At 40.2% G+C, this 27,570-nt stretch overlaps 1 protein-coding gene across 5 annotated transcripts in view; it reads left to right on the top strand.

Moving 5' to 3' along the window:
• Window positions 1-27,570, top strand: part of NOL4 (nucleolar protein 4) — a 200,992-nt gene that overhangs the window by 108,954 nt on the left and 64,468 nt on the right. For all 5 annotated transcript variants that reach the window (XM_074880413.1, XM_074880420.1, XM_074880406.1 and 2 more), the window contains one exon: window positions 9,757-10,040. In XM_074880413.1, coding sequence (XP_074736514.1) covers window positions 9,757-10,040 — 284 coding nt within the window. The remainder of the gene's footprint in view (window positions 1-9,756; window positions 10,041-27,570) is intronic.

The raw sequence follows: 27,570 nt of genomic DNA, 5'->3' as shown, positions 1-27,570 counted from the left end.
TCCGTCACCATGTCTGTCCTTTCAGCAGATAGGAGCTTCCATGTGGCTGTACAGTTGTAGGACTGTGCCACACTACTGCTGTTAGAGCTGAAGGCCAACACTATGGATTAGTGACTAGTAAAATATGCAGTAAGTTTCAGGTAGCTGAAATCTCAGCTGTGTAAACTATTTAAGCATACTCTAAATATTAATTGAATTCTAGCCTGAGAATTAATTTGAGAGAGGGAGAGAATTTATTCAGAAATCTGTCTTTAAGTAGAATGGCTTGTTGACTCCTTCCTCACTTACCTGCAAGGAATTTGAAAAGTCTGTGTGATTTATAGTATGAAATTGATTGCTAAGAGTAATGCAAGAGATCCTTTAAAACATCTGGAGATTTTTCTCTCAAGGAGACAAGTTATATATATGTACCTTGGTTTGAGATTCACAGTACTTCAATGACACTTATATCAGCATTCAGATCTTAAATTTGTGCTCTCAGAAAACTGGTATTTGAGGGACTTGTTATTTCAGCCAGATTTGGTGCACACTTCAACTTGCTTTCCTGTAAGAAAGCACTCTTACTGAGAACGGTGTTGAGCATTTGACATATCTGGTCTGAAGACAGTTCTCTCTGGGTGGAGGAACTGTATTTTAACCTGTAACAGAAGAATCTCTAATTCTAGCAATATATGTTCTTTGCCCATTCATAAATCTAGACATTGTTTGGTAGGAGAACACAATCATAGATTAAGATCCGGTTTCCTGCTCTAAATAAGAGTGCCCTTAAACTGTCAACTGTCACAGAAATCACCTTGCAGAATCCAGGGTGTTAAATACAGAGAAATGGGGTATTGGCAGAAATTTATGTGATGATAATGTGAATGATTGTGGCAGATAATTGAAGGATCCAACAGTTCTGAGAATCAAAACTCATATTCACAGCATCTGTTTGCTTGGGCTTTCTTTGGCATTGTTTTTTCTTCCACCATTTCCAAGTTTCCTTCAAAAGCAGGGGTAGAAGCTAACACAGTGGTGAATGCAACGAGCCTGGAAAGTTCTCAGGCAGGAGCCTGGACTTCTCAAGTGTACAAAAACAAAACTGGTGTCACTTTGTGTCTAGTTGCCCTCAAGGTGATCTAGAAGGATGAGTTGGAAGCTCTAATGCAATGTGATGAATAATAAGAATCTAACTTGAAGTAGGAAAATTACTGCAGTTCTTGTTTTGAGAATTATACCTAACACAGAGAGTACTTGGACTGAAGGAGCCCAAAGTGTGTTGGTCAGAGAAGATCAGTTTGAAGCTCTGTGCAAGGTGGGAGAAGGAGTTCTTGTCATAAGGAAGTTTAAGAAATATTGGTCCATGAGTGAGAAGTCCATGCCTAAGCCTGGAGAGTCCTCCTTTCTTCAGCAAGAAGGCTGCTGCCCAATCCAAAGGTACCTTCTCTCTGTTCTTGGAGTCTTTTTGTGAGGGGTGATGCTCTTTAATCCCTGGAGGAGGATCTCTGCATAGGTGAGGCACCAGCTGGCTGTTTTTGAGAAGTGAAACACATACATGTTTTGCAGTCAGACTCTCCCTTTTCAGGCTTGAGTAACAAAAACAGTTGCAGATGTGCTTCCAGTCTTCCAGAGTGCTGGGGTAAGGGTTTGAAAACTGCACAGTTCCTAAAGATGTGTCCTGCCCTGAGCAAGCAGCAGCATTTGATGAGGCCATCATTCGCTGTCATGGTTGATGCCTGTGGATAGCGGTGGCCCTGGGAGGTGATGAAGACATGAGCTCATACCACAGCCTCTTTTGTGACTGGCCCAATACCCAACGCAGGGCAGGGAACCCCTTTTCTCCCTCCCTTCTCAGCTCCGAGCACCTGTGGCATGCTTCCCTGCAGGTCTTCCCATAAAACCCATCCTGTGGCAGCAGTTCAGACAGGAGGCATGTTCTGAAAACACACTGTCCTAAAAACATGCTACACCCAGATATAGGCTGATTGTGGTAGAGTTTTATTTTGCCCCTCATCAGCGAGCTATGGGAATGGAGCCTGGAGTGACCACCGACCAGCGCTGGTGCCAAAGTGAGGCCAGGGAGGGCCTCCCATGGGAGGGCAGCCCTGCAGTGGGCTAATGGCTGCTGCCCCACGTGCGCTAGGCTGGGGTGGGCCTGGCCTCCGCGGGGTCCCTGGCATGGGGCAAGGGCCAGGCTGGGCCTAGGCAGCCTCTGGCTGTCACCATGATGTCAGTGAGTGCCAGGGGTGCCACCATGTTCCCCAGCTGAGCTCCTGCAGCATCTCACTTGGCTGCCTCAGGGATGGGCCCCGGCCTCTCCCGCTCGGTGCCTGCCATTAGTGATGTCCTTGTCCTGAAAGAGGAGCTCTTGGCAAGCTGCCCCAGAGAAACACTCGCCAGCGGCCATAGCCAGGCAAAGCCTTGGCTCCCCTGGGCCTGTGCACAGCTCGCCCCAAGCTGCGATGCCTCTGCCTCTGTGGGATGGAGGGGAAAAATATTTGGTAAGAGAACAAGCTTTCAGCGTTAGCAGTTTATTGTTGCTGAGGTGCTGTGATAAGTAAAGGTAAGAAAACTGTATGAACAAACTGCTGGTCTCTACCCAGGCCCCATTTTAGGTGCAGCCCCCACTTGCCAGCCACGCTGGGCGCAGTGAGGAGGTGAGATCTCACCTCCTGCCCCCCAGAGAGGTGGTTGCCACTGGGAAGTGTGGTCAAAGGGACAGGTCTCCATGAAACATCAGATGGGAAGCACCTGTCCCAGAGGGGGAAAAGGATCTTGGGGTAGGAGTTAGCTGGGCTCATTGAGAGAGCTTTAAACTAGATTTGAAGGGGGAAGGGGACAAAACTGGAGATCCCAGACATAAGCCCCAGGGTAGATTACCAGAGTTTGTGGGCTGTTGTGCCAGCGATGACCCTCACCCTGCCATCTCAGTGGAGGCAAGGGATGGAGACATGCAGCACAACAAAGATGCAAGGGATATTGGTGGATCAGTAACTGTGGGGACATCAGCCAAGCTGAAGTGTGTGTATACCAGTGCACACAGCGTGGGTAACAAACAGGAGGAGCTTGAAGCCATGATGAAACGGGAAAACTATGATGTAGTGGCTCTCACAGAAACATTGTGGGATGTCTCCCATGACTGGAGTGCGCCAGTTGATGGCTACAAGCTCTTTAGAAGGGACAGACAAGGAAGGAGAGGCAGTGGGGTGGTGCTGTATGTTAGGGACTGTTATGATTGCTTCAAGCACAAGTATAGTGAAGACAGGGTGGCGTGTCTTTGTGTTAGAATCAGGGGGAAGGCCAACAGGGCAGATGTTGTAGTAAGAGTCTACTATAGGCCACCCAAACAGGACAGAGAGGTGGATTAAATATTCTGTAGGCCCTTAGGAGAAATCTCATGATCACTTGCCCTTGTTCTTGTGGGAGACTTTAACTTCCCAGACATCTGCTGGAAATACAACACAGCAGAGAGGGACCGGTCCTGGAGATTCCTAGGCTGTGTGGAAGATAACTTCCTGACACAGCTGGTGAGTGAACCGACCAGAGAAGGTGCCCTGCTGGACCTCCTCTTTGTGAACAGAGGAGGACTGGTGGATGATGTGGCGATTGGAGGCCGACTTGGGCACAGCGATCATGAAATAATAGAGTTCTCTATTCTTAGGGAGGCCAGGAGAGGGGGTAGCAGAAGTGACATCCTGGACTTCCAAAGGGCTGACTGTCTTGTTTAGGCACCTGCTTGACAGAATCCCTTGGGAGATGATCCTGAAGGGTATAGGGGTCCAGGAAGGCTGGGCACTCTTTAAGAAGGAAGTCTTAATGGCTCAGGAGCAGGCGATCCCCAGGTGCTGTAAGAGAAGCCGGCGACAGAGAAGACCACCCTGGCTTTGACTGCAACTCAGGGAGAAAAGGAAAGTTTACAGCCTTTGGAAGAAGGGGCTAGCCACTCACAATGATTACAAAGATGCTGTGATGCTATGCAGGGCAGAAATCAGGAGGTCTAAAGCCCAACTAGAAATTAATCTGGCTTCAGCAGTCAAGCATAACAAGAAATGTTTCTATAAGTATGTGAGCAGCAAAAGAAAGACCAGAGAGAGCCTCCATCCCCTGCTAGATGCAGTAGGAAACATGGTAACAAGTGATAAGGAGAAGGCTGAGGGGCTTAATGCCGCCTTTGCCTCAGTCTTTAATAGCAAGACTAGTTGTATTGAGGGAATCCAGCCTCCTCAGCCAGAAGACAGAGACTGGGAGAACGCTCCCCCCACAAGCCAGGAGGAGACAGTCAGTGACCTACTGCATCACATAGACGTACACAAGTCTATGGGACCGGATGGAATACACCCGAGGGTGCTGAAGGAGCTGGCTGGGGTGCTTGCCAAGCCACTTTCCATCATTTACCAGCAGTCCTGACTGACCGGGGAGGTTCCGACAGATTGGAAATTGGCCAATGTGATGCCCATATATAAGAAGGATAGGAAGGATGATCCGGGAATTTACAGGCCTGTCAGCTTGACGTCGGTGCCTGGGAAGCTGATGGAGCAGCTCATCCTGAGTACCATCATACAACACGTGCGGGACAACCAGATGATCAGGCGCAGTCAGCATGGGTTTATGAAAGGCAGGTCCTGCTTGACAAACCTGATCTTCTTCTCCAACAGGGCGACCTGCTTATTGGATGAGGGAAAGGCTGTGGATGTTGTCCACCTTGACTTTAGTAAGGCCTTTGACACCGTTTCCCACAGCATTCTCCTGGAGAAACTGCATGCTCATGGCTTGGATGGGCATACACTTTGCTGGGTAAAAAACTGGCTGGATGGCCGGGCCCAAAGAGCTGTGGTTAATGGAGTTAAATCCGGTTGGCGGCCGGTCACGAGTGGTGTCCCCCAGGGCTCGGTTTTGGGGCCACTCCTGTTTAACATCTTTATTGATGATCTAGACGAGGGGATCGAGTGCACCCTCAGTAAGTTTGCAGATGACACCAAGTTGGGTGGGAGTGTTGATCTGCTCGAGGGCAGGGAGGCTCTGCAGAGAGATCTGGACAGGCTGGAGCGATGGGCTAAGGCCAACTGTATGAGCTTCAATAAGGCCAAATGCCGGTGCTGCACTTGGGCCACAACAACCCCCAGCAGCGCTACAGGCTTGGGGAGGAGTGGCTGGAGAGCTGCCAGTCAGAGAGGGACCTGGGGGTGTTGATTGACAGCTGGCTGAACATGAGCCGGCAGTGTGCCCAGGTGGCCAAGAAGGCCAATGGCATCCTGGCCTGTATCAGAAATAGCGTGGCCAGCAGGGACAGGGAAGTGATCTTACCCCTGTATTCAGCACTGGTGAGGCCGCACCTCGATTACTGTGTTCAGTTTTGGGCCCCTCACTACAAAAAGGACATTGAATTACTCGAGTGTGTCCAGAGAAGGGCAACGAAGCTGGTGAAGGGTCTGGAGCACATGTCGTACAAGGAGCGGCTGAGGGAACTGGGGTTGTTTAGTCTGGAGAAGGGGAGGCTGAGGGGAGACCTCATCGCCCTCTACAACTACCTGAAAGGAGGTTGCAGAGAGCTGGGGATGAGTCTCTTCAACTAAGTAACAAGTGATAGGACAAGAGGTAATGGCCTCAAGTTGCACCAGGAAAGGTTTAGACTGGATATTAAGAAGTATTTATTTACAGAACGGGTTGTTAGGCGTGGGAATGGGCTGCCCAGGGCAGTGGTGGAGTCCCCATCCCTGGAGGTGTTTAAGAGTCAGGTTGACATAGCGCTGAGGGATATGGTGTAGTTGAAAACAGTCAGTGTTAGGTTAATGGTTGGACTAGATGATCTTCAAGGTCTTTTCCAACCCTGATGATTCTGTGATTCTGTGAAATCAGCCTTGCCCCTTGGCAGCCGTGTGGCGGCCATGAGTGCTTGCAGTCCCTGTGGGCCGAGGAGCGGGGCAGCTTGGTCCAGCAGTCAGTTACGAGCAAGGCCAGGAGGTGTTGGGGCCATGGCTGCCTGTATCAGAGGGTGAACATGCCTTTCCTCTCCTGGGCCAGACCCTCCTGCCCTTGTCCCCAAAACCAGTTATTCCTGATGTGGTCTGTGTTGCTGATACCTCAGAAACTCTTGCTTTAGAGTAGCCTTTATTCTTGGCAAAAATAGAGCAGCTGCCCAGGGATGAGAAATGTACTAAACCTTGTAGTTTAGTTACCTTGGTAACATCTGTAAGAAAGTAACTAGTGCTAAACCACTATTTTTCTCTTGATCTCTTGTATTGCAATACATATTTATATTTACTTTGCAAAAGTGTGATTTATAGCCATTGTAGCCATTCTGAATGTTATCCCGACAGATGATAGTTCCTGTTTCTAACAAGCAAGGTTAAATGATTGTAAAAGCAGGTATTTGACTTTATAGTAGAAACTGGGATTTACCATTGTTAAAGAAGTTTCTTCGCAGTTCAACCTCTAGGTTTGTTGTAGCAGAATCTCAGGCATCAGAATATATATAATAAAAAAATAAAATGGTACGGCTGGGAATAAACAGCTGAAGATGGGTGCCTCCAGAGAGAGACCCCAAACAAAAAATCTCATGGGCAATTATACCCTTATGATCTATGCACATGCCCTTCACGCGATCTTCATGTACCTTTCATGAGCCCTTTGGTCCAATGGTGATTCTGGTCTGGGATCTCCTAACACCTTATTGGATTCCTTCACTGTCTCCTGACAGGCCGTTATCTTGTCAAGTTGCAGCTTCTGCTGATGGTTATAGCCTTGAAACCTTCTTATCTTCTGGTTTGTGCCGGCTCTGGAGGCCCTCTTTTGCTCAAGGAGGTAGAAGTTCAGCAAATCTAGGTGAAAGTTAACAGCTTGCAGCCTAAGACCTCAGCAAATCTAGCTACTCATATTAAGTGAGTAATGCTAAGCAAGCAGTATACTAGATCACACAACACTATGACTCTAAGAGATCCATTCTATTTTGAATTTACTTATTTAAGCTAAACGACTAATATTTCTTAACACCATCAAGTAACTAAGCTTTTGCTAAGCAAAGCCAAAACCACGTAAATACTGTATTATTATTCTGAAGTATTGTAATGCTTAATTACATTTACTCAACATAGGAATTTTTTCAATGGTTGTGTTTTAGAACACATATAAAAAATGAATAGGGTTTCTTTTTCTCACATGTGTTTGTCAAACATTCATCATCCAGGGAAAAGAAAAGCATTATTGCTTATGATTACAAGCCAAAACTAACAGCCTTGCTTTGGACTTGGTTATTCCCAGATCTGGCTCTAGGCACAGCTCTCTTCCTACTCCATCATTCCCATTTAGCTATCTATGTCCTGGTAGTGGCTCCTCTGCACTGTGTGACCTGGGACACTTAGGTGCCAACATGCAGAAGTTCCCTAGGGATCAGACTTGTGTGCTGCAGAGTAGGCAGTGCCCCCAGCTTCTGGGTGGCTCTTTGCATCCTCTGATTACTCATCTGTTTCTCTCTTTGCTCCCAACAGCAGGGAATTTTCTGAGCCCTTCAAAGGGAGGAGCATCCCTCACTTGGTGACCGATTCAGTAATTGATTTAATTAATTTGAAACTGTCACTTGTTAAACTGATAATCAAGAAGCCGATTATCTGTTAACAGTCCTAACTACAAATCAGCGGTAACCAAAGTGTTTCTCTCTTAAATAAAGAAACCTGGATTTCTTTCTGGTATCTCAGAGCTTTTAAAATGAGTTGTAAATATAGCTATTTTCTTTAAAAAAATAAAGATCCTATATTAGAATGCCATTTTCTAGCTCAGAATAATAAAACTGCATATTTATTTCTGAAACTGCATTTAGAATTTTAACCTTTTTAATGTGTTATGTCCTGTAAGACATAGGTCTCAGGGCATGATAGAAAGTTTATTAAGGATAAATCCTGCTCACGTTACTCATTTATGTAGCTGAAATCTTCAAGCAGCCCCAGGTTTTAAAATCAGAACATTTCCATTGCTCTGTTGCAGATTGGGTTGGTGTACACATTTAAAAGTCTTATTCTAGGAATGTTATGTCTTTTATTGCATATACATTTGTATTTGTAAGACGTAATGTAAATGTGGTACGTACCAAAACATAGCTTCATTTTTTATTACAGCCATTTATTATAAAGCATTTTGTAAAACCAAAAAATGTTCCTTAAATAAAAGCATTTAAATGATGATTTTTATTATGTATTTTCATGAAACTAGATTTTTTTTACAGGTTTACAAAACAAAGCAATATAAAAAAATATGTTCAGAATGTGTGCCCAGTCCTGTATACTTTATGACATAAAAGTGTTGGATGAGTACAGCAAGCAAGCCACTGATGTATGATGGCTTGTCTATGGCTCTCTAAGTACTTAATCGAATTAGATCATTACCCATTTATGCAATATTTTCTTCACTTTTAAAATTCTGATCTGAGGGTGGTGAATAGTTGTTTTATGTATTAATGATGGAGAGTCAACAATTTGATTAACCATGTAGTTTCAAGCATGAGTATTTCTGAGCACATCCTTCAAATAAATCATCCTGATGTATTTTAAAATTCCACTTCTATATAAATGTGTTTGTTTATTTTCCATGGAAGTTGTTTAGAAGGGCCCAAAAGCAGATGATATATTAAGGTACTAATATATTAGTATTACGATACTAATATATTAGTATCGTGATACTAATATATTAGTACCATCTCATCCCGTATCTTCAGTTTCAATCCATACCCATTCCTGGCTGCTAAGCCCCCAGTTTTGTTTCCAGCTTCACTGTCTGAGATAAGCATAGGCTTGTAGTGCCCTGGACAGGTGTTTGCACCGTTAGCAAAACCATGTAAGTTGCCAAAAAAGAGATGCTTTAGAGAACAACAAGTAAGCAAATTGAGGGCCAAATTCTGCTGCCATTTAATCCATTGAAGGAGGAATTGTTTTACTAGATAGACTGTTGGCCAAAAGATTGATTAGAAATAAAGGGCTGAGTAGTAGCACAGGTGACGCATCCTGGTGCTGACAAACACAGGATACACAAACTCATAGGCATGTGAAGACACATATTAATCATACAATTCATCTGTAAAATCTTAGGGGTAACAACAACACAACCAGAGTTTTCAGATGTAACTTTCAGGTTAATTTAATCCTTTATTGAGCAGTATTTTAAAATATATTGTGACACACAATGCATGAGCAAAGTGAACGAGCACCTGAACAAAATGAAGAGAGGATCTTTGTTTCTGGAGTAACTTTTCCAGTATAATCTCTACTGCCAGCAGTGAATATATCAGATGTATTTACATCGTATCTGTGCAAGAGAATGTTTATGGATATGACATATGCTGCTCTGTGCCCTTAAAACCTGAGAACTAGATTCTCTCTCAGTACCATGTGCATCGCTGTTGATTTCAGAAATATGCAATACTGCAATAATGAACATGGTATAAGAATCTAAATAGATCCATAGGCATATGGACAGACAGATGGATTAAGGCAGACTTTGTCACTTTGTCCCTAAAAATCCTTTGTGATACTTATCTTTTGTGTACACAGTGACACTAAGGTGTCAGCCCATATCATTTCCCTTAACTTAGTAATATTTTATGGATCTACATAAAGTTTTTACTTGAAAACGTGGAGGAGTGTATGTGCACATTTTGCAGAAATGTACTGGTGCTAGTAATATAAGCCATTTTCATTCTATTTTGAAAAACATTGTAAAGGTTTAAATTATGTTTGAACTGGACAGAGATGATGATGTGGCATGTGACTGAAAATATATATTTTTTAATAGATGATTCAGCCGCAGAGAGTTTTAATGGCAATGAGACCGTGGGACACAGTTCCAATGCTTCAGGGGGAACACACTGCAGGGAGATGGCAGAAACCAACAGTAATGGCAAAACAAATCTGGAGCAGGATGAGCAGCCTCTGAACCTGAGTGACAGTCCCCTCTCTGCTCAGCTGACTTCAGAATACAGACTAGATGATCACAGCAGTAATGGAAAGAACAAATACAAGACTCTCCTAATTTCTGATCTCAAGATGGAACGGGAGGCAAGAGAAAATGGAAGCAAGGTAAGATGCTTCCACATGCTCCAGATATGAAGTGTGTAGCTTAGAAAAGGAAAAGATTTGTGAGGCCAAACCAAAGGTTATTCCCAGCTAAGCACTTAATGCAATGTGTCTAATGTTTGTCACATCATTACTCAGATGCGATACATAGATTTGTATGTTCTATTACACATATATGATGCATACGTACATTAAGTGTATGTGAATGTACGTGGGTGAATACATATATATATAGGCATATATATTGTGCTGACACACTGACAAAAACCAGTGCAACTCTCCATCAGGCATGAATTTTATCAGTCCATTTATTGAGAACTGTCTACATTACCCATTTTAAATATATATATATTAAAATATGTATATGATGTGATACATATATATATGTATATATACTGAGGTACATATATCTATGTATATTTATAGATGACCATCTCATTACATGTATTATGTATCTGTAGAATGAATCCATATGAATGTTAAGTCTGTATGCCCAAGCAAATTACTACATGTGAATTATCAACATCTAAAAGGAACTGATTCGGTTCCTTCCAGATTGTTTGTGTTACGCAGGCACCTAACCTGAATTAAAACTGACAAGGTTGCTTTAAGAAACTGTAATCCCCTGAGGGCTTTTCTCTGTAGTTTCCATTATGTGGGTAAGGAGAAGCGAGGATGGTTATATTGTAGATAAAGACAGATCCTACAGATTAGGTAGGAAGCTTTCTAGGAAGGTGTTTGTCATGAGGGCATACAGTAGGGAGGGTGAAGAAATGTCCCGTATCATAGAATTTATCCATTGATCTTATTGGTGACAAGTTCCTGATTTTTATCTGATAACTCCCAACTGGATTACCACTTTTACAGCAGCAATAATAGGATGTTAGCACTGGATCCAAATACTATTATTGCTAGTGACTAGCTTTCAGTAGCCCACTACAAAATAACCTGACAGCATAGATATACTTTGAATGGCCACATTTTTTGCAGAGCTTTGAAATAGGAGTGATATGGAAAATCACTTTTTCTAGGTATATCCAGAAGGGGATTGTACATGACTGATGTCTAGAGAACAACATTTCTTTATGCTAAAGTTTTAACCCCTGTCTTCATTGCCTGTGGAGTAAAAACAAAAACTTGAAATTTTTTTTCATTCAAGTGTCTGGTTTTGTTGGGTAGAGGAAAGGGACACCGAATGGGAGATTGTTAGTCTTTTTCTTTCTTGGCCATTCCAGTTTAGCAAATCATGTATCCCCAAACCTTCTCCATAAAATCTTTATGAAAACCTGTTTATCAGCATGGAATATTTTTGTTTCCACAAATTTTCGTTTTACTGAAAATGTTCTGAGTAGCTCTAGTCTCAGACTGTGTATACACTCCAGTGCTGGATTTACTCAGTACTTTGACTGTTGCACAGTAAGTCCCAAATTGGCTCATATGAACAGTATCTTCATTTGCTTCAGGGCACATTGTTCCAGTGAACCTTTTATAAGCCAGTCACCCAAATACTGATAGACACACAGGCTCTTTTGCCTGAGGTACATTGCTGCTTCTGTCATTACTCTTGCAAATACACAAATAAGATTGGTGAAGAAAGGGAGGAGTCTTGATGAGGAACTTAGTTATAGCGAAGACAAGAACATAGCCTAATGTTACATTTCCAATTTTAATCAGTTCCAACTCAGATGCAGAAAAAAAGGTATAAAAAAGTGTTAAAAATCCGTTTGTAATGAATTGAGATGACAATCAAAGCCATCTCATTCTTTGTTATTCTACAAATTTTAAGAGGCCTGAATCATCCCCCACATCGATATATTCTGTCATCACTCACTGTCATCCTACCCACTCTATACTGCCAACAATATACAGATTTGTCTCCCCTTTTTGTCCTAGTGAAACTCATGTTGATGTTTACAGTTAATTTAAGTATATGATCTATTAGGTATGCAGTAAAGGTTATTAAATATGGAGTGAAGACTTCAGGAAGAACACACTCCTGGGATAAACAAAAATTTGTCAGAGATCTGTAAGCTGAGTGTAGAGTAAAAGAATGTTTTTGTCGCCAGTTTCATATTTTACAGATGAATTCTACTCTTTTTAAATTTAAAAAAAGCTATAGAATATTTTTAGAAGTAACAAAAACCATCGATGTATTAGAATAGCATGGGACTGTACCGTATCTCAGTGTTTCATCTGCATACATATACACTCATATAAATCATTACTACTGTTTTACCTGAAGTGGTATCTTACATGCTAAAGAGTCAGAGAATGGTTTACAAGCCCTAGACCTGATTAAGGAGGTCCTCTTGCCTTCCCCTGGTGATTCAGGTTACTGGGCCCCTCCAGAAGACTGTTCTGGCCATTGCTGAGCTGATTAATTTTGAACAATGCAGAAGATCAAACTTCTAGTTTTGTGCAGTACTCACTGGATGCACTTGGGCAAGGGTATCACAAGCAACTAGCCAGAACTCTAATTCACTGCCAAAAAGGAAACAAAATAAAGAACAAGTAAGTTTAACAGAATACTGTAGTTTACTCGGAGCCACATCTCACATATCCTTATTACCCAGAATACACCAAGTATGTGGGTTGTTTTTTGAAGTCGTTTAGGAATTCTTCCAGTGCTCTTGCAGCATCTAATCTCCAGCCATTCGTGGTTATACAGTTATCAGATATGATTAGACCTCAATAATGGCATCATTGGTAGTGATGGGTAAGCAAATGTGTTTAGTGTAACCTCTAATCATGTTTTCATGAGAAAATAATCTGCAGTATTCACCAAATATCAAACTGATATGCCACTTCTTATAATGTAGTATTCTTACGGTATCTTTATGTGGCAAAGAATTGAGAAAAGTTATGTGAAAAGTTAGTGAAGAAAATATCTGGTTTCTAAATGAAGGGAAATATCTTTTAATTATTTGGCTAGCATTGCAGGAAGTAATACATTATGCTTCCTCCAGCTTCTACAATGGCCCATTCAGCCTGCAGAAGATGTTACTTGCTTGAGATGGCCAGGACCAACCCAGAGGCAAAGGGCTGGAGCTGGGAAGATCTGTTGGCTGACATGTTCCCTTATCTGCTCTGTCTGAGTCTCCTTTTTGGATACTGCATCATATATGATTTATTAAATTTGAAGCCACAGTTTCTCTGGTCAACTTGTATCCATTCTGACCTGTCACTATAAAGACAACACATCAGAGCTGAATCTAGCCACAAAAAGCCAAAAGATTACTTTTTTTCTTGGTTGAAAATGATCAACATATTATACCTCCTCCACTAAATCACAGATTTTTAAAGGGAATTTATTTTTTCTGGAAACAAGCGGTTTTGTTAAACTACATTATAGGTATTTGCCTGTACAACACTATTTACAAGAACGATACTTTCTTCATGTGTAGTGGTGGGCTCCACCATTTGACAATAGAGTTCTGATGATTGATAATTTTGTACATGCTGCAGAAATAGCTCAGAAGTAGCAGCTGATATAAAAATGGTAGTTTTTCCATCATATTTTCTTAGTAAATGTGACAGCTAATAGTCAAATGTTTTTTGAAAATGGTTACTTCTTTGTAGAAGTTAAATTTTTAGAATATTCATCTTGTCAATACCTATTTGAGGCAATTATATGCTTATGCTATATGAAAAGTTGGCTAGATATGGGCCTCATTCTGTGAAAGGGTCTTGGATGTCAAAAGAAGGATATGTAACATTTTCCTAAAATCAGGCCTCTCTAATGTACACAGAGGAGGTTATTAGTGGTTTGTAAGAAATGTAGTTTTTGGGGAATAATGACTCAAGTTTTCTTGTGTGAAAAGACTGACGACTAACTGGAGATTAGACAACCCTGTGACAAACTTTAATTCAACTTTTCAAACTACTTGGATATATTATTTAAAGAATGCTCTGTTCATTTCAGAATATGACTTTTAAAACTGATGTTGATAACACTCTTTAAACAAGAATGACGCCTCGGTGGACAGTGTAACTTTACTCTTTGACAGGCAGTGAGTATGTGTGGTAACCTCGTCTTTGTGTAAAAAGACCACATGCTGAGTGCAGTGAAGGGAGTTTCCAAGTTGTAAGAGAACCTTAAAATCTGGTCCAAAACGTTTTACTGTTCACTGAAGAAATGTTATGCCAGGAAGAAATGGGTTTTCATAGTCTTAATACATATATGTAAGTCTGTATGTATATATATATACACTTTATATATATGCTTTTATTAAGCTGATATTAGGGGACTGATCCTCCAGTAAGACTCAGATGTTCATGGCAGTAGAACTTTCTACAACCATTTAGGGTTAAACTGAAGTCAGTGAAATTTTGTATAGCCACAAAAATATATACATAAATTTACCTTAACAGGACTGGGTCTTTGTACTACAAAAGATTTATAAAGTACTCATCTGTAAATGCTCTGCAAATGCAGTTCTATGAATTCAAATAGTTAAGTGAACATATAAATTATTTTAGATCATTATATACTTATGTCTAAGACTGCTGGGTTTCTGTATGACCATGGTGAAGTCTTTGTAGCCCTGAGATTTTTTTGATTTCTGATTCTTGTGTTATTGCTTTTTCTTAGACCATATATTTTATTTTGAAAACTCATTATATAGCAAAACTTCTCTTTAGGATTTCACAGATAGAAACATATGCTACTGATCATGAATGCCTAGGAGATGCATTAAAGTGAGGTAACAAGGAGGACACAAACCATGAGTCCATTTTGTCCAGATACCTACTAACTGTGGACAGTTGGTTAATGTCTTCTTTCTTTCTACCAGATAAACTTTCTGATAGAAAAATTGGACACCTGCAGGCCCTCTGGATGTATGGCAGGCTAAGTTAATTATGCATTATGTGTAGCTTGAGTGTGTAATTGGCTGCATGGAGAAGTGCACAAGATAAGTAATTTTTCTGTAAGTCTGAAAGGAAAAACACAGTTTTAAAGGAGAGAACAGTAAGTAATGATTGCTGCATACAGTGACCTTTAATTATAATACTGCATTCTAATGTGCAGTTACAGTGGTGCACAACAAGGCAGAGCTTTCATGTAGTTTCTAAAAGGAAGATCTTACTTTATATCACTCATTTAATGCTGGGCTTTTGAAGTGTTTCTCAAGCTTTTTTCTTCAGCCTGATGTAAAGAACAGCCTTATTGTCATGATCACCTGCCAGGGGCTGTTTGCTCCCAACTATTGCAACTTCAAACTGGTGTTGTAAATGATGCATTTACACTATGGCAGGTTAGCCTGGCAGGCTGTCCACTCTTAAGACAGGTCCCACTCTAAGAAGGTATGTAAAGACTGTAACCTTGCATGGGGTCTGAAAGCCAGAGCATATGTGGGATCCTGGGTGAAGAGTCATTTGAAGCTCATGCATGCTGCTCTAGTTAAAACTTCAGTCATCTTTGGTGGTTAGTCCAGCTGTAGAATCTTGTAACATCTGCTTTGCTGGAGCTCATCACTACTGAAGGAAACCAGGCACAACCGTCCAAGCAGCCTGACCTGAATATACAAATATACAGATAAGCCTATTGTGATCTGCTGGTGCATCATGAACCCAGCTGGTTTCCAACAGTGCATGTGAATTTAGCCACAGATAGACACCATCTCTGAGGAGTAAGGTAGAGTTTCAATGTGTTTCTTTCTCACTCTGTCTCCTTTTTAAAGATATGATTACATCTTAGTAAAATAGTAAAGGTCATTCCTAATATCCAGTGAACATCATCACATCTGACATTGTGTCTCTGAGACATGTGAGGTCACTGTCTGTCTAGTTCCCCTCTGCCTGTATTTTTGTCTGCAGGTTTGCTTGGGGAAATGCTCAGAATATAAGGGAGCATACAGCTTTTTCCAAAGCAAGTAGAGTCCTCAGGAGTTAGTGGGCTTTTATATAGACCAACAGTAGCTTATCGAGTCACTTAGGAAGTAATTAAAAATTTTCTTAAGCAAGTGTGCATCTGCTTGATGAAAGAGGTAAAATGCAGACTGTGGGAATTTGGCACGTTGACGAATGGTGTTGAAGACTTTATTTTTTAAAAAATTTTTTTCTTTCTAATTTCATAACTAAAACATTTCTCATTTTTTTCTTTCATCATCATTATTTATATTCAAGGGGCATAAAGAGGTTTCAGCTGAATTGGAGCATTGTCATACGGTGCTTATATGATATGGTTACCTCAGCTCTAAGCGGGAAGGAAAGCTGGAAAGGGTAAAACAGAAGTGGCTCCTCCTCTTTTGAGGAGACCATTAAACTCTGCATGGTGGCTTTTTTGATACAAAGGAAATACCCTTTTGCCCTTCTAGCTTATGCTGGCAAGTGCCTAAGTTACAGATAATGAATCTGGGTTAGGAGTTAGTTAAGCCTTTCAGAAAGGAGTTTTTGACTCCAACTCTGCACAGAAGTTCTAACTCACCTCTCTTGCTTGAAGTTGGATCTCACTATCTAGGTATGGCATAAGAGGATTATTTTTATTTTAATTTTTTTTTTTTTTTCATAGTCAGATAGAAAGTGTTAAAGCAATGCTTTACTGACTGCTGTTTTGTTAATGCAAGTATCTTAAGAGTCTGCAGTCCAGGTGTTTCACAGCCTTATTTTATGGCTTAAGTGTTAAGATTAAGAAGAGGCTTAGCATGAAATTCTGTTTGCTACTGTAATGAATAACCTGTGAGGGGGGAAGCAAAGCTTGGTGAAAGGTATAGGCAGGACACATTACAACAGTTATTGGCATACTAGATTTTGAGCAACCAACATCATAAGAGTGGGGCAGAACGCAAAGCTAGCATGATACGCACCCTGTAGAGCAGCAAGACATCAGCACAGACTGAGCCTGCAGTTCCACAAGGGCCCAGCCTGCTTCCACTGTTCCAACCACAGCACCAAGGAGAGAATGGTGACTTCTTCCAGCTGTGCCTTAATTGTTATCCAATGCATTCCATCATTGCTGCTTTTCACTAAATCCTTGGAAATAGTTTGTACTGAGATTCAAAAGTAAAAATGATAAAAGAAGTGAACTGAAGGTGAAATCCACCCCTGCCGCCATCATGTGTAGGTGACATAAGGCTACAACATCTTTTGGCTTGCATCTCACATCTTTGATGTGTGAAGGCAGGCTCAAATGTTCTGTTGAAGTATGCATCTTTTTCTTTCTCTGCTATATTCAGGTTTGTGCAGAGGTAGCAGGCATACCAGTTTTTTTCACAGCTCCTTGGGAGATAGATACACTACAGTGGAAGGAGATAGGCCCCTTCTCTTCTCCTATGCATGGAGAACATTAATAAAAGGAGAACAAAAAGTGTATGCAAGAAGTTTTGCGATCTCCTCATTTTTTCCTACCCACTCACCTACACACGAGTGAGATAAACTAGCCTGTTTTCTCTTTCCCTATTGATTTCTCCTTCATACATAGGGTTTTTATAGGTTGGTCTCATTGTAAAGACTGAGTCCTTTATATTTTGCTTTATCATTTTATCAAACATTTTGGCTTTACTTTCCCCTACTTTTAGAAAATGAGAAAGCTGAGAAAATCACAATTTTCTAGTGCCAAAAGTCCATTTATTGGTTGTTTGGAGAAAGCAGTATAGTTCTATGAAGAAAAAAAAGGTCTTCTTTTTTGCTGCTCTTTAATAGGGGAACAGTTATAGACCACTGAGAAGCTTTTTGGTACCAAAAAAATGATGTTAGTCTAATGGTTTAATAAGCCTTTTCCTTGAAAAAGAAGTTGAATTTATAAAGCACTGTTTTTTCCAGACTTGAATCTTCTGATTTTGGGGGTTACCTATAGCAAATGCCTAAATAGAATGTTGTTATGAAGAGAGACAACTACAGGTGCATGAAAAAATCAGTGCAGTGTTTGTCAGAAAATATGAATGATCTAGTGTTCTCTAACAGTCACATTCATCAAAGTCCTTTGTCTATGATAACATCAGTTCTATGTCTAATTCCTCCCATTGGAAGTACATTTAGTAGCAGGTTTTCATGTTCAGTGAAAGCTCTTGAAAATGAAATTGGTTTCCTGCAGGGCGTTCATTACAATGATGCAAATCCAGATCAATTAAACTGAAGTTGATGATGCTACTCCAGATTTACATATCTGTAATGGAGAATACAATCCGGCTCCGTATGCATGTGAAATCCCAGCTAATGTAAAGCTGGCATGGCAGAGAATAACTTTTAATGTGACCTTTTATAAATTTTCTCAGAAGTTTTTTTTTTTTTAAAGGAACAAATGCACATTGGTCAAATATCAGGCAAGTATCAGGTGCTGTTGATTCCAGATTGCATGTATATTACTCACAGATCCAGCTGTCTACCCTCATTCACACTCGCCTCTGGAGTCATTGGTTCCTCATAATGAAACAGAAGCAGTTATACCTGGAGGGGATGCGGGACTTTTTCCAACTTGGTTTTAGTGGCTGGAGACCTGTTCAGACAAGAGAGAAAGCTATCAAGTGCATCTGCAATCAGTGAGGTAAGGTGTGTAAAATTACTACTTCCCTCCCCATTTACAGCCAAGAACTTTGTATAACTCAACAGCCTGGGAACCCAAGTCTGTACCTTTCAGGCAAATTCCTGATGACTTCAACCAGGGTTTGTTCCTGACACATACCTTCAAGGCTGGGCCTTGTTACAATGAATATCTTCAATCCCTAACTCTTGCTTTTGTGTTTTGTTGTTGTTTTTTTTTTTTTTTTTTCTTAGGAAGGAAATTGAATTTGTGTTGAAGTCCTACCAGGTCAAATGATTCACTGCAGCTTTTTCTTCTCCTTCTGTTATCACATACACAGCTCCTCTACCAACTAGAAAAAGACTGAGAGCAAATCTTGCTCTTGAAAGATTAAGTACTATTTGATGGTAAATTGAGCAAGATATAATGGGACAGCAGTAATTGCTACCTACTGCAATTGTGTTTAGTCTTGATATGAGTTACAACTGATGAACTGTCATTTTTTTATTTTTCAGATGCAGAGGTTGAAGAGCTGATCCTCAAAACTAATCTGTGATGAATGGCTTGATAATTGGCCACTTTCTACATGTTATACTCCTCCAAAACTGTACTGTTATTCAAGAAGTTGATAATCCTGAAATGTTACCCCAATTTTTAATTCTGATATTGAATTCTTTTCTATATACCCAGACAGCTGCAGAAGAAAGGGAGGAAAGCCAAAGATTTACTTTTTCTTTATTTCTTTAATGACTTTTATAACAACATATTGCTGAGGTTTTAAAATAAATATAATTTTTATTAGTTGTCTTACAAACATCTCACTTTCTAATCTTGTTTTTTGTTGAATCAATGCCAGTAGTCAAATGTCTTGCTGAATACTTGGTACACCTTCAAACTGTGCTTTTGTGTGCTCTCCATTTTCCCTCTATAGCAATTGCTGGGAATAACTAGGTACACTAGAACACTGAATGCTTTCTTGGATACTTATTCATGTAACTGGATTTGCAAGGTGATGTGAGAGAAGTGAATAGTTCCATTTTTTAATAGAGGAAGGAAGAAGTAGAATTCAACTTTATCTATTTAGTTCTCTTTCATCATTGTTGCTAGTCTTTTAACCCTCCTTTTGCTGCTTCAGCTTTTTCTGTTAATTCTCCTCTGTTCTCCTCCATTTGCTTCCAAAGACTCCTAGGAAGGCCTATCTGAAATTTTGTTTTTAGGAACAAAATAGTAGATGTAGATAATAATACCAATTACCAGAAAAGAGTCCAGTCCTCTGGAAATGGCAACCTAGGTAATAGACATTTACTCCAAGAGGATCTGTAACAGTTCAGCTCACTAAACGTCATAACGTGCATGAAGTTTGGATTAATAACCTTCATCCCTTATAAGAAACAACTGGTGCAGCTGTAATATGCCACCAGAAAAAAAGTGAGGTACTGGAGTCATTGTTGATGTCCTAGATCCCTGCAACAACAAGGGATTTGCTAGGTGGATTTCCCAGATGGTTTCCAGCAGTATCTTACTCCCTACAGTATAGGGAGTAAAAAAGAACAACCTCCAATAATCCCCATCAGTCTGCTTGACGTTTTGTCTGCCATATGTTTCATCAAAACATCCTGCCTTGTATTTCACCTCTAACAGTGACTGATTTTGAATACTTCAAAGCAACAATTAAAAAAGCAACATCTACATTAGTTATTGAGTCAGGGAGTGGATGGTGATGTAGGTAAGCATTGAAAGCTGTGAAATGTATGCAATGTTTATTAGACACAGTCAAAAGTCAGCGATCAAATAATTTTTCAAAATGCGTGGTAATGAATAAGCCACTGACTGTTACAAATATTACAGAACAGTATTCTTGCACAATCAGCAAAAGATCCTGGAAACTGCTATTTGACAACTGTGTAAACAGTCAACTTTTACTTTTCACTGGGCACTGATGAAAGAGTATGAAAACATGAGCAAGTATGAAAATATGCAGCGAAAGGTAGTGGTCTGTAACTGGTATGAGTTTTCATTCCACACATGTAAGTGTGACATATCGTGAAACATTTTAATACTGGATGATTTCCGTATGCATCTTTAGAGTTTTTACTAAGCTGCTGCTTCTTGGAGCTTACAGTGTTTCTATGAAATACTGCAGCTGTTGCTTGGATCTTGGCATGGTACAACTGAATATTTCCCATATAGATGCTTCTTCTCATCGACTGCTTTGGTCACAGACTGTCATTCCCAGTGTCCCTTCACACCTATTCAGTCTGTGTTTTCTTAACTCTTCTAATCATGAATATGCCATGTGCTACTCCCTGGATCTGATGGGTAATGATACATGCTGTTCCCTTCATATACATATATACATGTACACACAGACCTCTTTTATATATTCTTTTTTTCCCCTTGTCTGATGAGAACAGTCATATCCAGTGGCCATGCCCAAAGTTGATGGAATCATGCAGATGAATCAGGAGCATACGAAGAGCTCGTATCTCTTGTTGTTGAGGCACCTGCAATGACACACACCTAACCTTTGTGTGCAGGTGCTCCAGTAGACAAGCGTGTGTGATTGTCTTTCATGTGTGTTTTAATTAAAATCAGGATGATATCTTGTCTGTTGCTTCTGACTCCATTTTATATTTGGGTAGAGGTCGTGAAGTAACATGTTTCCTCCTTTTGTGTTTCCCATGGCATTTGGGAATTGTCTGAGTCCATCAGGAAGATCCCTTGCAGAACTATTCAGCATTTCTGCCTTGTACCTTCTGCCATTGAGCTCCTGGGCCGTACAGTCTCAGGATGGATAAAAGAATCTGCATGAAAAACAGGGAAAGGTAAGTTGATTTCCTTAGGGGTTACCACCAATGACCCCAGAATGGCCTGTCCTCAGTCCTCAGCATTATACTGTGAGCTCTATATCGGCTCTCAAAAAGACACATGAATATTCTTTGGGCCTTTGTGCTGAATCAGTGATATCTAAGTTTTTTTGGACCCCCTCTGAATGCATGTATCTTTGTCTCACTTTGTACAGTTAGTCATATGCTCTTAAAAATCTTTTGCAGATGGAACTCCGTGGGACTGGCCTGTATGAAAAACTGTATTAAATGACTAAAATAAAGGTTTTTAAAATTCCTGTTTCCCCCAGTGTGTTGCTTAGAGGAAATAACTGTGTTTAGTGGAAAAGAAGTCAGATGAGTCTGGGGCATGTGTGCCACCTCGTACCCTCTTGGCTCAGATGGGAGATGGAGAGATGGAGGAATGAGATACATGCATCTTTTGGAATATGCTTCTTGTGTCAGATGCGCCTTAAAGATGACTGTCTCACAAGGTTGATGCTTCTGTGTGGTTCATTAGATGCTTTTTAAAATCCACCTCTGTACATAATCATGCAGTTAAGTGTCCACCCTGCCTTCGGGAAACACATAATATACAGGTTTAAGTAATATTGAAAAAATATATTGGAAGCTATAGTGGATTTGAATAAGTGACAAAATGCAGAGGAACTAAAAAACTTGCTACACAAAGATGGAATTACCTTGTTAGAGATAAAGCAGTGGAGACTTCCCAGATCTCACTGGTTCTTACCAGTTAATAGATTGTCTTTTATTTTAGAAGACAAAGTTATTAAAAGACTCAGCAGATGTAACATTTTTTTAAGATAGGTTTCAATTGGGGTAAAACATTTTTACAATGATTGTAACCAACAATTCATATGCAAGTAGTTAATTATTATACAAAAATTTCTACATAAGGTAGTTGTTAGTTTTATAAATATTTGTTCTAATTAATCTGCAAGTTATTTGGCACGATTGTGTTATTTAGGAAAATAGCGACAACGGTTCTCTCCTGTTCAAAAGTTACCAGGTGATGTTCTACAGTGCAGGCATTCTCTTCTGAGCTTAACATCTATGAATCTGTAGAAGTGTCTTGAATGCTTAACGAGCCAAAAAGGCTTTTAGACTCTCAGACTGCCAGTTGCCTGGCATAAGCTTTTGAAAAACCTGGCTCAGATGTCTATATTTCATAGTCTTCAGTACTTAGCCCTTCATACTTCTGATCTGGGGTATAAAACCCAGGACAGGATATTTATTTTTACTGCACTCACTATGCCAATTCAAGATCATTCTTATTAGTGTAAGAGGTAAGTAGTTTTTAAGACTATCTCTAAACTCTGTTGAGATCACTTTTTGTCTTCCTTATTTTTCCCTTTTTTAATAGGAAATTGGCAGGGAGTATGCTTCTTTGCTTTTACTCTGTTTCTTTGTTTCTATGTTTAGATTTTGATTTTTTTTTCCTATTTAATGCTCACTTTATAATTATGTTTAAAGTACCAAGAACTTATATCTAGGGCTATATATGCCAAATAGCATATTTAAAAAATTGATTTAGACTGTGTGAATTGACTGTTCAACTGTGAGACACTCAGTTATCTCTACTTGATCTATTCTGCCCATGTGAGGTAGGCAGTGTCAGTGGTGGCAGGATCTTATCATAGTTATGTCCTTTAACTGTATATGATGCTGCAGTGTTACTTTTTACATTTGTCATTTAACATCTAGAATTCATACAGTTAATTTAAGTTTTAGGATATACTATTTCTAAGAAGATAATTCTGTGCATAATAACTTTATGCAACATGAGTGTGTTATTTACACCTTCACCAATATGTTAATTGCTAGATGTTCCTATATCTTAATTCTTTGGATTTACATAGCATGTTTGGGATTCTGAAAACATCAATAAAAATAAATCAGCTTAACATTGGATCAGTCCCATGAGGCAAGCATATTCCATCACTGTCTATTGATTAGTAAATACAGGCATGACATAATTAATTGACTTTCCTAAAGCCAAACAATCTGTAGGAAAGCTGGAGAAGTCGTTTGTTTCCTGTGTGCTCTACCTGAACATTAATCGCAGTACTAATCCTTATCTCCAGACATTACTGTTCAGTTAGGGTAAAGAGGCAGACTCAACTTCAATTGAATAGCCATTGGAAAGTTTCCTCTGGTTTTATTAGCATAGCTAAAATTCAAAGCAGTTTTTAAAAATGTTTGTTTTACTTTGTGTTTTGCTGGAACCATGAGGATGACAATTTCACTGATTGTCTTGATAAATCTATCCAGCCCTCATCATGAAAACGTACATATGTATACACAAGAGATCTTGTGGACTACATCGTTAATACCTGTGTGAATAAACCTTAGTTGCCTTAAAGTTAGATGCTTTCCTTAAATTTAGTCATATAGTGTCCCTGTATAGTGTATTTAGATAATACAGAAGTTAGCAGCTGTGGCAGTTCATCTTGGTTTTAGATAGCAGAATGGGATTCAGTTGCATAGAGATGGACATTTGGTACTCTTGTAGGGACCTAAGGTAATCTGTGCCCAGCATACACCTCTCTGGAAGGATGTGTGTCTCACACTGACCTTGTGTCATACTTGCCAGCACTGTACAGTGCTCTTCCATCCTAAAATAGCAATGGGGGTCAGTTGCCTTTCACCTAGTCATCTGTTTCCCTTTGAGAACTGTCTTGCACATCCGTATAGGCTCCTCTCTTGACAGTTGGATAAGTTCAGGTACTTTGGTGCGAACTGCAGTTAATTCCACTTACATTGATGCTATTGTCTTTTTTATATTCCTGAGGATAGGAGACCAACATTTGGCCTCTGAACTTCTTTAGAGGTGTCTCAGAACGTGGCCTGACTTTCAGAGTTGGAATGGATACAGCCATTCATTTGCTGATTGGATCATTGATTGAATTAAGTAATGAGTATGTAGCCAAAGCTGAGAGAACTGCAGGATGACGAGACTGTAGAAGTGTCAGAATAACTGTCTGAAGTTATTTGACAGTGTGATTTCTTCTGCTTAATTATGAAAAAAGTCAAAATAATAGTTCAAATCCCTGAAGCATTGGACTTTAGATTTCTAATTTATGTACAAAATATGAGCGTGTGTGTGCATCTGTGTACCTGCATCAAGCCATTTGTTTGACTTCCTCCTTAAATATTACTTCTTACCATACAATCCTTGTTTCACAATGCTGGTATATATAGCTTGGTTGGCTGAGTGCTCTCCTGATTGCTAAATTTATGTCCTACTTAGTAGGCCTATGTACTTTCCATGTGTTTCTGGCAAGTGCTTCTGACAGTGTGCCTTTATACACATCTTTAAATTACAGATTCTTTTTCCAGCAGCTCATTTTCTAAAACTTATATGCTTCAGCCGCCAAAGCCGTATAACTAATGCTGACACCAACAGATCCCACAGTAGCTTACATATACCACTTACTGGTGTTACAGCAGTTGGGCACTATGTTTACAATTCACTGGGTTTTGGGCAAGTGTTAACTGAAACATGTAACATAGAAAACAAAAAAGATTTAAAAATTAAGAGCTTTTTTTACTTTAAATAGCAAGGAATATACAGAGCTGAGGGCAAAAATGAACATCTGCTAGTGCTCCATGTCTTGCAGTGCTCTGCAAAGTCTTTCTGCAGCAGGTCAGAGGCTGGGTGTGCAATAGCCTCCCTCTTCCTTCCTTCTTTAAAATGGCTTTGTCACCAGGATGTGAAATTTCCGCTGCCATGCAGCCATTTTAGGCCCTCACTTCATCTGCCTGTTCCTTGTAATTGGCATAAATGACTTTTTATATTATTACCTCCTGTCTCCTGCATTTTGGGAACTCTTCCTCAATCAGCCTTACAAGTTAATCCAAGTCAACTGTGTTGTGATCTCTTACATAATTACTTATTGAGAGAATCAGCTCGAAAGGTGGATCCACTCTGTATGGTGATCTCTTCATACAGGTTTATTCCAACACGATCTCATGACTTTCAATATTTCTTCTTACACTTGTGCAGAAGCAGAAGTTTCTCCTGTTGCCTCTGCTACAATATATGAAGGCAAAAGCCAATAAAGAAGTCAGAACAGCTCCTATTCAAAACCCAGCTCACAGTCCGAGTCTTATGTTACCACTGCTTTAGTTCAGTGACCTTTTGTTGTCATTGTTCATTTCAGGAAAAAAGGATCTGAAAGACAATTTATTGACTAGAACAACTAGTGAGATTGGCAAGAATAGAAGACATTCCCTATCTGATCTTGGGAACACACATTTCAGGTCATTGCTTTACCTGTTAAAGTATTAAAAGGAGGAAAAATTCTGAAACTGTGGAGAAACCAGTATAATGTTATGGAGACTTTAATTTAGCAAATAGCATGCAAAATAAAAATAGTAGTATTTTCACAAAGCAGATTTGCTGTAGATTTTGTTGAATATGGGACTAGATTGGATGCAATAATACTTTTGTATGGTACTTTTGAAGAAGCTATTCCAAGAATTTTTCTACGTAGAGAACAAGGAAAGAAATGATCCTGTGTGTAGCAGTTCAAAAGCAAGACTGGCAGCAGAGCACTGAAGGGATCTTTATGCAAACGGTGTGTCAGTACTTAAAGCAGATTTGATCATCAGATCAGCATTGTCAGACAGAGGGTCCTCCATAAGGGAAGGCCATCAGGGAGCTGATGGTGGCCATGACCCAAGGGCAGTACCCTCTCTGATGCCAATGTAGCTCCACAGCACCCCACAGCCTGCAGGGCAGGGCTGCTGGCAGTAGCAAGTCCCACCAACAGCCCAGTGACCAGCAGACAAGCAGGAGGGGGTGGCAGGTCCCAGCTCAGTGCAGGAAGGGCAGGCAACAAGCCAGGAACAGCCTGGGATACCACTGGCCCGCACTTGACCATGGCATAGCTCAGCTTCAGTGGGGCTCCTGAGAAGCAGCACAGAGGTAGAGGTCCCAGGAGAGGTGGCCAGAAAAAATAAGGCCCAAAGGTGCCTCAAGCTTCTGACAAGGGTATGGATTAATGACAGAAAATGTAAGAGGGTTTTAAGTGGCAGTGGTAAAAAAATACGTGTTAGCTTCAGACCCCATTCCTATGTCACCTGGGAGGACTTGTATTAACTCTGAAAGGGCAAATTTCCTTGGGCTGTGCTCAGGCTACAGCCAGCTATCTTACACTATAGAGGTGTTTACTTCTGTCTTTAGTGGACATGCAGATCCAAGATACAGGAAGGCAAAAGGATGGCAGTTAATTTCAAAAATTAATGGACTCACTAATCCTACCCTAAAGCCTTTCATCCTTCCAGAAAAAAAAAACATGTTCTTACTTTGAATTAGTTAATCGAGGGCAGAGCAGCTTTCAAAGATCAGATCAAGTGAAGCACTAACCAAGGTAAACCATTTCTGGTGCACAAAGTTAAGGCATAAAGAGTGTTTCCATAGCTCCAGTTATTTAAAACCTGTGAAACATGAGCTCTGCAAAACATAAGGCAGCAAAGACTTAAGTTTGGCCCCGTGATCCTCCTGTCAGCTGTAGATCTTCAGAGATGTGCCAAGCCCTGGATTTGCCTGTGGTCATTAGGACTGACCAGTGCTGCTTTTTTTTAGGATCAAAAAATAATTAAAAAATACATTGTAGAAACATTACTCAAGAAGTGTCAGGTTGGAGGCTGATTTATCTGCACACAAAGAATAGGAAAAAATAAGATAAATAGGCTTCAGGTTTATTTCAAGGCTTTTTGTAAAACAGCTACTGAAACACTGACCCTCAAAATAGTGAGTGTAGTCCACAAAGCAAAACAAACTGATGTAGTGTTTCCTCTTGAGAGTTTTCCAACACTTCAACACTTTTCATGGTATGTGTGCAATTACTATATTTGCTTCTTAATTTCAACAAGATGATAAATAAGGATTATTTACTTATTTAAGATATTAGCATGAACGTATCAGAAAATGTATGGGGAGTGGTGGTAGGGGAAATAATTCATTGTGGTTAGTTTTCAGTGAGAAACCTTTGGCAAGGAGTAGTGAGGGAACAAAACAGAAATTTCTCAGGGTCTTTGAAGTTTTGCAACTGGATGGTTTTGCTCCATTTTCTGGAGTGAGAGTAGACCTGCCAGACTCCAGTGATATTTATTTTGTATTCCCGCTTTTGGCAAAGCATCATGAAGAGGAAGGCTGAAGAAAATATAGCTTCCTTCATCTTCCCTCTGGAGTTTGAGGGATGGCTTGTAGGGAATTCTTTTG

The sequence above is a fragment of the Strix uralensis genome, chromosome 1 (genome assembly GCF_047716275.1).
Source record: "Strix uralensis isolate ZFMK-TIS-50842 chromosome 1, bStrUra1, whole genome shotgun sequence".
NCBI lineage: Eukaryota > Metazoa > Chordata > Aves > Strigiformes > Strigidae > Strix > Strix uralensis.
This window is presented reverse-complemented; position numbering and strand designations above follow the sequence as displayed.